The sequence below is a fragment of the Alternaria atra genome, assembly GCF_907166805.1.
Source record: "Alternaria atra isolate CS162 genome assembly, contig: 25, whole genome shotgun sequence".
Lineage (NCBI taxonomy): Eukaryota > Fungi > Ascomycota > Dothideomycetes > Pleosporales > Pleosporaceae > Alternaria > Alternaria atra.
Genome location: NW_025091323.1, coordinates 278,649 through 289,675, shown reverse-complemented (window position 1 = coordinate 289,675; position 11,027 = coordinate 278,649). Strand labels below are relative to the sequence as shown.

Below are 11,027 nucleotides of genomic sequence, written 5' to 3'. Positions count from 1 at the left end.
TCGTTGCGATGACCTTCATATAGGCTTGGCTAGAATGATGTTGTGTAACGTCCTTCTCGAAATTGTATGTTCCGGTTCGATCCAAATCGCGAGTCAGCATCTGGTGTGCGTCGTTAACGATGCGTCGGCACTGTTGTATGTGTGTCGGTTCACCGCCTCTATTTATTGGGCATCTGATCCATCATTGCACATTTCTATCATCTTTCTGACCTGCGCATCTCTTTTCCGATCGCACTCTTGGAGAGTTAAATTTGACAATGGAATACCAGACTGTAACTAGCGATTCTATCTAGCACCATCACTATTAACATCATTGTACCGCCGCAGCTGCTCGACCACTTCATCATAACCTGGCAATAATGTGCGCGATAGCGCGTTATACCCGTTCTCATCTTCATGGTCAAATTTGACTTTGGAAGTTCCGAGCAGCGAAGACACCACTACACTGTGCCTAAGATGTGCCGCCTACAATAGTGCTGTCCGTTCACGTCTACTTTTCTAGTATTAAGCAGCATGAGTACTGCCGCCCCACGTCCATTCTGTGCCGCTCGAAATAGCGGCGTTTGACCGACATTTTCCTTGCTGTCTGCATCTATTGCGCTTTTTTTTTAGCAGTAGCTTTATTGCAGCACATTGGTCTGTTGCTGCGGCTATATGTAATGGCGTTTGGTAGTTAAAGTTTTTGCTATTAACGTTGACACCCTCTTTGTCAAGCAGCAATTTGACTAGAGCCACGTATCCGTTCTTAGAAGCCTACAATGACGAAGTCCTCCCTTCCAAACCTGGTAGATTGACTGGGAACCTGCTCAAGTCGAGTAGGAGCGAAAGCACCCGTTTATCTCCAAGGGCCACCGTATTGGATATGATGCCGTTGGATGTCGTGTAACTGAACCAGGGTTTAATACTACCATGCTTGTCAAGTCCCTCAGGACATTCCTCGGATATGTACCCGGCTTGAAGGCGTTCCATACATACCTGAGCAGCGTCATTTCTCCCACAAGCGATGAGTGCGAAGAGGAAAGGATCCCAGCGTCCGATCTCGACTTTAAGGTACGAAGGGGGACCCAACAAAGTTCAATCAGACTTGCCAAGTTGAATACAGCTCTTCTGGGGCCAAAGGTTGCTTTGCGAAAAGGATCCAGCGAACACATAGCACGAACTCCATTGCTTATTCGTACGAAGAGCCGTACCATATCCTGAATCTGCTCTTCATCGGATTCGTCTAAAGCATCGATAGAGCATACTACAGAGGCGTTCTCAAGATTTCGTATGGCTGATTTAAACAGGATTCTCAATGTTTTGGGTTCCCATTGATACTTATTGAAGTGAGATTCCGACAGTGGGATATAGTCGAGCACGCCATGAGGTGCTGGCAACTGTTCGAGGAGTGGCAAGAATGGTGAGCGGTATACCCCAGTTCTTGAACTGCTCTATACTCTCGCTCCGCCCGGTGAAGAAGAAGGACATCACAACCTTTTCTGGTATCGTCTTCCGAGTATGATCAAGGATAAACTTCATTAATATCGACTCTTTCCCTTGATACAAAGAAAACCATGGTGTTCTCTCAGCTTGTCGGTGTCGAACCAGTCGAAGTACTTGGAGGTGTTCGAGACACATGTACAGGTCTCAGAGTGAGCGTTTCTGATGGTGGTCAGGCATGTGTAAGTTTGGTCAAATCGTAGTGACTCCATAAGGAACTTATTGTGTCCTCCGTGCGGCGATGGATGAATCCTTTTCCGTAACCGTCGAAACGCGCTTTCTTTCTCTTCACCATACATCGGCGAAACACTAGTGTTGGAGGTGCCCAGTGATGAATACACCTCGTCTTCTTTGTGTATTGTTTAGCGCTTCTGGTCCATACTATCCGCTCTTCGATACTGAAGTCCTGCAAAGATGCACGTCGGAGCGCAAGTACCGGGATGCGTGTGATCTGGTGGATCTGTCGCTCTGATCTCGATTTGTCACCTAACAACGTGCCTTCCTTTGAGAAGAATGTTACTACTGCTGGGGAAAGGAGCGTTTGTACATTGGAACCTCGCGAAAACAATCTGCTTGTTCGAAAGGCTGATTCCCACGCAAAGTAGAACCTCCCACAAGCCGCTTTCCGTTCTTTAGTAGAAACGTCAGACAACCTCAACGAGTATTCGCTGTTCAGAAACATCCCCAAAGGCGCTCGGTGACGCTCTGATCCAGCAAGGCTTTACACTGTAGCCCATGCCTCTCCAATGAAATCTCTCTACCAGGAATTCAACTCTTTCAGAGCCTACTACTCACCTTCAGAATACCCCCGTCAACAAATGTATATTCACGAGTTACATTTCATGCTCTAATCTATCGCGACCGCGGTAGGGTGGTATAGCCGCAGCCGGCTGTGTGCCCGAGTTACTAGACCTATGCACATTGTCTAGCGTGTTATTTTCTCAAGTATAAACATCACCAAAACAAGCTCGTTGTACCTTCTCCAACATCGGAACAAGATCTTCGCCCTTTTGCATGACCGACCCCGAACGCCGACGCTCCAAATTTTCCATGATACGCCGCGAATCTTCTCGCGCCCTCGCACGAATCTTGTTCATATCCACACCCACCAAACGCCCGTCACGCTTCATGATCTTCCCATCGACCATCACCAAGTCCACATCAGCAGGCGTGGACTGGAGCATTGCGGTGCCGAGAGGGTTTACCGACGGAGAGATTCTACGCTTGCTGGTAATAACGACGACATCAGCTCTTTTTCCAGGCGTGAGAGTACCGATCTTGTCGCCTAGGCCAAGAGCTTCCGCGCCATTCCGCGTTCCCCAGATAAGAGCGTCACGGGTGACAAAGTCCATGTTGAATGAGGGTTGGCGAGTGAGATGAACGGCATGGTGATCCTGTCCGCGCTGTGCCTGCAACTGAAGTCGCATTGTAGACAACATGTCTGTCGGGGCCGTCATGGCGCTGTCGGTGCTGAGAGAGGGCTTCAAGCCGTGTGCCAGAGCGTTTCTCAGAGGCGGGTATCCCATACCCGTCTGGATATTCGAATCAGTCGCGAATGAGATTTTGCCTCCGGTCTTTGCGATCAGACCCATGTCATGATCCGTAAGACTCGGGCAGTGGATGTACAGGTGCCCAGGAAGCATGCACCCCATGTCTGCTCGCACGTCCAGATCGCGGGAGAAGTCAGAACCCATGATACATGCGGAATGGGAACAGCAGAAAACTCTTTGGTCTTGCGCAAAAGTTATCTCGTCGCGCAACCAGGTCATTGGTACTGTACCAGGTTGGCTGAGGTGAAGGCCAACACGAACCAGTCCGTCCTGTCCGTACTCCTGGAACAGCCTTTTGGCATGTTGCATGCGGGCCTCCCAACTAGCTTTTCCTGCCGGGGCGTCACCGTATGGACTTTGATGCATACCGAAAGAATACAGAGACCGGATACCAGACTCCCTGAAGCTTTGTAGTCCCGCCTCTACATACTCAGCTGAGGGGAAAGCCTCGGAAGGCTCGTTCATCGTGGTGATTCCGCTTTCCAGAGCTTCGAGAGCACTGACTAAAGTGGACGTTCTCACTTCTTCTATCCCAATCGATGGTACCAGAGGGTGGTAAGTGTTGACGAGGAAAGGCCATGCGTTTTCGTCCACACTGATGCCGCGTGAGAGACTCAAGGTAGCGTGGCGGTGAGTGTCTACCATGCCAGGTATGACGACGCCTTCCGTGGCGTCGATGATTTCGGCGCCATCTGCGGTTATGTCCTCTGATCTGCCAACAGCTTTGATGACACCATCCTCGATAAGAATCGAGCCGTTTTCGAAATCACCTAGGGAGTCGTCAAGGGTGACTACGAGGCCACCAGTAACGAGGTACTTTCCAGGCATTATTGTTATGCTTTGTGTAAGGGAACGGCTGTACGTATGCAAAAGCTTAAATGAATTTATCGTGCAAAGTGGGATATCCAGAAATGAGGTGATATCATGACAATTACCGATTGCAAATAAAGGCTTTATGTAAAAGTACCAGCCGATGAGATCCGGTCGACACTAGACTCATACACTGAGTACGTATACTCGTCACACCGTCCGGACTAAAGACCAAAGGAGGAGTCAAGATGAATCATCATTCGGACAAACATCCAAGGGCTGACCAAGGCTTCGTACGTATCCGTGCGGTTTTGTGGCATTGTGCAAACTAGGTCGGTCCTTTGAAGATGCGTGTTGGCCTCATGAGATCATAGCTAGTCCATCGGATCGGAACATACCCTCGTGCCGGCTTCCGAGATTCTCGCCATGACTGCGTGCTCTCGGAGCTCGCTCTTCGGTCGTTTGAACTGACCTTTGAAAGGAGGAAGTCGGACGAAACGCGGTTGGGAAGGATGCATGGTTTATATACCTATGTGAAGATGACATGATGGGATAGCAAACGACGAATCATCCATCACGTCCTCATCCTCGGTTTTGATACGACGATGAACATCTCCATCAACGCTGAAAGTGTTGCCTATCTCAACGGCAATGTCTACACTGTCGACACAAGTCAGCCATGGGTCGAAGCCTTCATTGTCACCCCCAAAGCCAAGTTCGCAGCCATCGGGTCGACTATTGATATCGCTCAGCTGGCCAAGTCTTCACAGCTCATCACTGTCGACTTGAATGGCTCGTTTGTGATGCCTGGCGTCCATGACAGCCATGTGCATACATTCCATTCGGGTCTGCATCTGCTAAGCGATGTCATGATGGACTACTCCACTAACAGCAGCAACCTGCAACCAAGGATGCAAGAAGGGTTTGGCGCTTGTGCTTTCCACAACACGTACTCCGACTGGATCATTGGCGTCTTGAACGAGGTTGAGGACTACGATCGAGAATTGATTGACCAGGATTGGCCGAATAATCCTGTCCTCATACACGCCGGTGGCGGCCACCTCAAATACCTCAACACGCTCGGTCTGGAGAGAGCAGGATTTGATATCACGTCGGAGCCAGATGCAGATCGACGAGACTTTCTCCGCAGACCGGACGGTTCTCTGAGCGGTGCCGTGGGTGGGCAGAGCGCTATGGGTCAGGCAAATATGGCTGTTACGCGACCGACTGTCACCCATGTGAAGAGAGCGCTGAAGCGAGCCTCAATGGAGCTGCACCGGAATGGGATAACTTCAGTTCAAGAGGCTGCTTCCGGTAGGCTCTTCCTTGAGGCTCTACAAAGCCTTGACATGGAAGGAGAGCTCAAAATGGAATATGCAACGCATATCCTGTATAGAAACGAATGGCTTACCGGAGAGATGCGCGAGAACGGGGATGAGATTATTTCCATGGCCCGCGAGTACGCTAGTCAGCATGTTGACACGCGGTTCGTTAAGATCATGATGGATGGCAACCCCATCGTTCCTTCGCCCACGGTGTCCAACCTCGACGAGCGCGGCGACATCGATATGGCGCATATCCTGGAAAAGAACATTGGATCAAACTTACAAAAGTGGGATGCGGCGGGCTTGACCTGCAAAATCCATGCCGCCGGTTCTGGTGCCGTAAGACAAGCATTGAACAATATCGCCGCTTTACGAGAAAGCAATCCAAGTGGTCCGCGTCACGAAATCGCCCACTGCGTTTCAGTTGATCAAGGTTAGTTAGTTTGTCATCTCATCGTAGTGGAACAAGGCACTAATCGTAGAACATAGCTGACATACCCCGTTTCCGTGAGTTCAACATCACAGCCGAGATGTCACCCGCCATGCATTTCAAAACCAACTTTCCTCCTCCTAACCTGGGTTTCAACTTCTCCGGCATGCTGGCAGCGCAAAACCTCGTCACGATTGGCAGTGATTGGGCTTTTGGCATGAGTTTGCCTCTTTTTCCCTCGGTTTCGCATCTAGTTGAGGAGATCGGAGCCGATCGTCTTATCGAGATGCTAACTATCAATGGTGCGAGGTCTGTTGCGAAAGACATGGTACGTATCGTCTAGACAATCGCACGCTGATGTCATCTGCTGACTGGTATTGCTCTAGGAATATGGTACTATTACCGTCGGTAAGACGGCTAGTTTCATCGCTGTTGATCGAGATCTTACGAAGGGGGATTTTGAACATGCTACTGTTACAAAAACTTGGTTTGAGGGTGAGCTGGTCTTCGATGTGACCGGAGATCAGATCTAGGAGATATGAGCAAAGCATGATGTGGCTTGGCTATGTTTGAGCGAATGTAGACGGCGTAATAATAATATCACCCGTGACATGGCCAAGGATGATGATTCGATCCGATGTGCCCTGGGTGAGGTTTTCCATGCGTTGATAGAATTGTGTGAAGTCTCGATTCCGCCCGTAGTTCCATTCGAATTGAAGTGTGACTGAAGTTTATGTTGGTGGGGAACAGTAAAAGGGTGTTTTCGGGGCTGCAGATGATAGGAACGCTAGGGTGGACGCCATACGTGGCTGTGCAGCGACGCACTAGCGCATGACGCGCCTGCCCGCAATCCCACCCTGTCAACTTTGTTGCGCGACTTGCAATACACAATACACAATACACAATACACAATACACAATACACAATACAGCCAACGCTCCCCATCTGCAATCACCACACCTATAGGCACATTGTGTTTCTAGTAAATGTAAGTGTACCAAGTCCTCTAAAAAAGCAAGAGTACGGAATTGGGCCGGTTCGAAAGTTGGGCGCTTGCAGTTGCCCCTCCGAAGCTTCGGGAAGCATGCGCCATGTTTGGGCTGCGAAGGATTCCACTGACGGCTACTACTACAGACACACGATACTTCTCCCAGTACTCCGTACCGACCACCGCAAACATGGCCTCGACCGCGCTCATCGACGCCGACATGGCGCCCACGCTACAGTCCATCCTCGACCAGAAGACGCTCAGGTGGATATTCGTCGGCGGAAAGGGTGGTGTAGGAAAGACGACGACATCGTGCTCCCTCGCAATCCAGCTCGCAAAGCACCGCAAATCCGTCCTCCTCATCTCTACCGACCCCGCGCATAACCTCTCAGATGCCTTCAACCAGAAATTCGGCAAGGATGCGCGACTCGTAAACGGCTTCGACAACCTCAGCGCTATGGAGATCGACCCCAATGGCAGTATACAAGATTTGCTGGCAAGCGGCGCGGAGGAGGGTCAAGATCCCATGGCTGGTTTGGGTGGTATGGGCAATATGATGCAAGATCTGGCCTTTAGCGTATGTGTGGCATAACGCGCCCTGATGACACAAATACTGACTACTTGCAATAGATTCCCGGTGTGGACGAAGCCATGTCCTTCGCTGAAGTGCTCAAGCAAGTAAAGTCCATGTCGTACGAAGTCATCATCTTCGACACTGCGCCCACGGGCCACACGCTCCGCTTCCTGCAGTTCCCCACCGTCATGGAGAAGGCTCTCTCTAAAGTGTCCCAACTCTCCCGCCAATTCGGTCCCATGCTCAACTCCTTCCTCGGCGCATCCGGCAGATTACCCAACGGACAAAACATGGATGAGCTGGTGGAGAAGATGGAGAACCTGCGGGAGACGATTGGAGAAGTCAATGGCCAGTTCAAGGACGCCGACCTCACTACCTTTGTGTGTGTCTGCATTCCCGAGTTCTTGAGTCTGTACGAGACGGAGAGAATGATCCAGGAACTCAACAGCTACGAGATTGACACGCATTCCATCGTCGTTAACCAGTTGCTGTTCCCCAAACAAGACAACCCTTGCGAGCAGTGCAACGCGCGACGGAAGATGCAGAAGAAGTACCTGGATCAGATCGAGGAGCTCTACGACGAGTTCAACGTGGTCAAGATGCCACTGTTGGTCGAAGAGGTGCGGGGCAAGGAGAAGCTCGAGAAGTGGGTATCTGCACACCGACTCACGATTCAGACATACTAACAATGGTTCCAGATTCAGTGAAATGCTCGTCAAACCCTTCGTTCCACCGCAGTAGGCCCGTGCCGCCGTCAAACGCTGTAGCAAAGTTGGCTAGGCTTGAGAGCCTCAACTCCCTTTGATACCGCTTCGAGGCTTGAGATTCCCATTTTTCTTTGCCGATTATTCGCCGTCTAACCCTTGTTCGTGCACGTCTTGCGATACCATGTGGCTCTGCGATTTCGCGTTCTTTCCCCACGACATCACGACTCAAGTAGCGAACGGAGTTCTGTACTTTAATCGCCTAGCCCCGATCTATCGCGTTCGGTGGAAATGAAAGATTTTGCCTAGGTACCAAAGTAGGAATACTCACGAAAATACTTGTCTTCTTTCTCATGCATGTCCGTGGACAGCTGACCGTGCGGAATGCGGATGCCAGCACGCGACTTTTTGTGACGGGTGAAGGATTCGGAGATATACGTTAGCCGCTGACACCCAGGAACGCCATTTCTTGGGGTGCATTTAGCCCGCCATTACAATTATCGGGTCTTTTGCGCACCCCGCATGTGTGGTCTGCACTAGGCGAAATAGGCCATAACACCGAGGTTTCTTGCTTCCACGACACCATAATGTTCGGGGCACAAACAACTTCTGGTCTGCTCCGTGGTTTTTGTTGTTTATTGTGGTAGGTACCTGCCTGAAGTAGATCCTGGGGCGTATGTAGCGACTACGTCACTGTTTTACCCCGCAACTTACAGCCAGTGGGCTACCCCATCAATCACGATGTATATCGCATCTCGTGCCCAAGCTACGCCGTGCGCATGTCAGCCCACCCACTGAAAAACCAGTCATGCAAACAGCCAGAATGAGCCAACAGCTGAGAGATCCTGTAACGGCCGTCAGGCGATACAAACGAACCTTTCCAGTAAGAGGGAGGAAATGGAGGAATATCCCACTGCTTCAACGTCTACTGCTCATGTCAGAACATCCTGCCTCGGTAGTTCACTCTATTGGATAAGAGACGACTAAACGGGTAAACGCGCTCTTCATGCACACTGCATGCGGTAGTGTGCGGGATCATGCGTTCGTCGCGTGCACAAAAAGACGCCGAACAACCACAGCGCCGAACGACGACAACTGACCATCTCGCATAGGTGGCAGTTGACGCGGCGGTCATATTGTGGGGATGCAGCATCGAAGAGGTGAGCGTTTGCTGACACAGGCGGCATACACAGTGCATTCCGAGATGGAATTCACGTAGAGCAGATCTCGAGGTTGAGTGGTTTCATCTGTGTAGCTTCCTGTAGCGTACACCCAGTCAAGCCTCGAGCCAGCGGCGAACTTTCTAATCTTAGTAAAGCCACGTTTTGTGACACACAGACACCCCTTGACAAGCGCCATCTACACCCCGGTTCCCGTAGCTTTAGTGTGGGTGCCGATCATGACCAGGACCAGGATGGCACCCGCTACAACCGATTTCCTTTTGACTTTGACCGCTGGGGGTTAACTCAGCCGCTGGGTTGGGCTGGACTTAGAAGAACTGGGTGTTAGTGGGAGTTAGTAAGAGTGAAGATGGGATTTAGTATATAGAGCGTCGTGGCGGGCCCATGAATAAGTTCCAGGTCAGGTCGTGTGTGGTATACTCGCCCCTCTGCAGTCGCTCCTATTGAGTCGTTGTTTGCTCGTTGTCGGTGCATTCTTTACTGTATCCCAGTCCACTTGACAGTTCCGATACACCCAATCAAGATAACATGGCATCTTCCATCCTCCGCCTAAGCGCCTTGCTGCTCGGTGCAGTTCACTCTGTCACTGCAGCACCAGTAGAACTTAACAGCAGAGGTATTTGACCTCATACCACCATCCATACCAGCTTCAACTAACCCCACCCTCCCAGCTGTCTCTTCCGGCATCCTCTCCCAACTGGAATTCTTCTCCCAATACTCCGCCGCAGCCTACTGTCTCGGCAACAACAACAGCCCCAACACGAAGGTCACCTGTCCACAAGGAAACTGTGCCCGCGTAGAAGCCGGTAAGTTATGACTATACAAAACGCACGATACACGTGGACCAAATACTAACTTCCTCCCTCCCCCTCTCCAGCCAACACAACCACCCTCTCCGAATTTGAAAACAGCATAGCCTCCGATGTAACCGGCTTCGTCGCAACCGACACTACCAACAAACTCATCGTAATCTCATTCCGAGGCAGCCGGAGTGTGCGCAACTGGATCACTAATGTGCAGTTCCCCGTTTTGCCCACTACAATCTGCGCAACATGTTCTTCGTCGCTCGGTTTCTGGAACTCGTGGCTCGAGGCACAAAAGCCCGTGTTGAAGGCGCTAGACACAGCGAGAAAGCAGTATCCAAGCTATAAGATTGTGGCGACGGGACATTCCCTTGGTGGCGCGCTGGCTAGTCTTGCGGCGGGGTATCTGAGGAGCACGGGGATGAGTGTGGATTTGTATACCTATGGTGCGCCCAAAATCGGTCTGGCAGGCGTATCCGACTACATCACTGCGACGGGCAAAGGGCAGACGTACCGCGTGACCCACAAGAATGATCCAGTGCCCAAGTTACCCCCCGCGCTACTGGGTTACAGGCATATCTCCCCGGAATACTATGTTACTAGTGGGAACGATGTCCAGCCCGGAAGCGCGGATGTCAATGTGCTGACGGGCAATCTGAACTTGAAGGGAAACGAAGGTGACTTCGGTGTCGATATCGATGCGCATTTATGGTATTTTGGGGCGATTAGTTCGTGTGAGGGACAGGAAGGGATTGAGATCAAGGTTTGATGAGGGGAGGTTCAAAACGAAGTTTATGATATCAACGAACGGGAATAATCGTTAATGTATATATTGTGCTTTCTCTACTCTGTATGGTCAGTGATGTGTTGATGTGTTGAGCATAACGTGGACGATGATGAGTATGGGAAGAAGCGGAACGAATGTTGCTTGAGCATAGTAACGAAACCTCACAGCAAACTTTATAGGAACGCATCATGAGTAATGACATTGGCATCGAAACTGCTCTATTATCCGTCACTGTGTAGCTAGACACGATGTGTGGTACGACACATTTCTATCTAGATCTTCAGCGATAGGGCTAACGCTACTACAAAATATCATAATAACGCAGTGATCGAACTAACTCTGACTTTGTAGAATATCATCCTGTGTGGTTACTGAATATCGAGTCTCTGATTAGCA

General features: G+C 50.6%; 4 protein-coding genes across 4 annotated transcripts; 3 read left to right on the top strand and 1 right to left on the bottom strand.

Moving 5' to 3' along the window:
- Nucleotides 1-2,420: 2,420 nt before the first annotated feature.
- Nucleotides 2,421-3,857, bottom strand: ALTATR162_LOCUS5097 (uncharacterized protein; the record flags this gene model as incomplete). Its single annotated transcript, XM_043312714.1, has 1 exon — nt 2,421-3,857. One exon carries the CDS (start codon nt 3,855-3,857, stop codon nt 2,421-2,423), a length of 1,437 nt encoding a protein of 478 aa, XP_043168649.1.
- A 587-nt stretch (nt 3,858-4,444) lies between these two features.
- On the top strand, nt 4,445-6,127 carry ALTATR162_LOCUS5096 (uncharacterized protein; the record flags this gene model as incomplete). Its single annotated transcript, XM_043312713.1, has 3 exons — nt 4,445-5,597; nt 5,654-5,922; nt 5,981-6,127. 3 exons carry the CDS (start codon nt 4,445-4,447, stop codon nt 6,125-6,127), a joined length of 1,569 nt encoding a protein of 522 aa, XP_043168648.1.
- Nucleotides 6,128-6,772: 645 nt separating this feature from the next.
- ALTATR162_LOCUS5095 (uncharacterized protein) lies at nt 6,773-7,897 on the top strand (the record flags this gene model as incomplete). The annotated part of the gene is made up of 3 exons (XM_043312712.1): nt 6,773-7,159; nt 7,213-7,802; nt 7,855-7,897. The coding sequence occupies 3 exons, from the start codon at nt 6,773-6,775 to the stop codon at nt 7,895-7,897; spliced, it is 1,020 nt and encodes a 339-aa protein (XP_043168647.1).
- A 1,672-nt stretch (nt 7,898-9,569) lies between these two features.
- ALTATR162_LOCUS5094 (uncharacterized protein) lies at nt 9,570-10,613 on the top strand (the record flags this gene model as incomplete). Its single annotated transcript, XM_043312711.1, has 3 exons — nt 9,570-9,657; nt 9,713-9,847; nt 9,919-10,613. The coding sequence occupies 3 exons, from the start codon at nt 9,570-9,572 to the stop codon at nt 10,611-10,613; spliced, it is 918 nt and encodes a 305-aa protein (XP_043168646.1).
- Nucleotides 10,614-11,027: the final 414 nt, after the last annotated feature.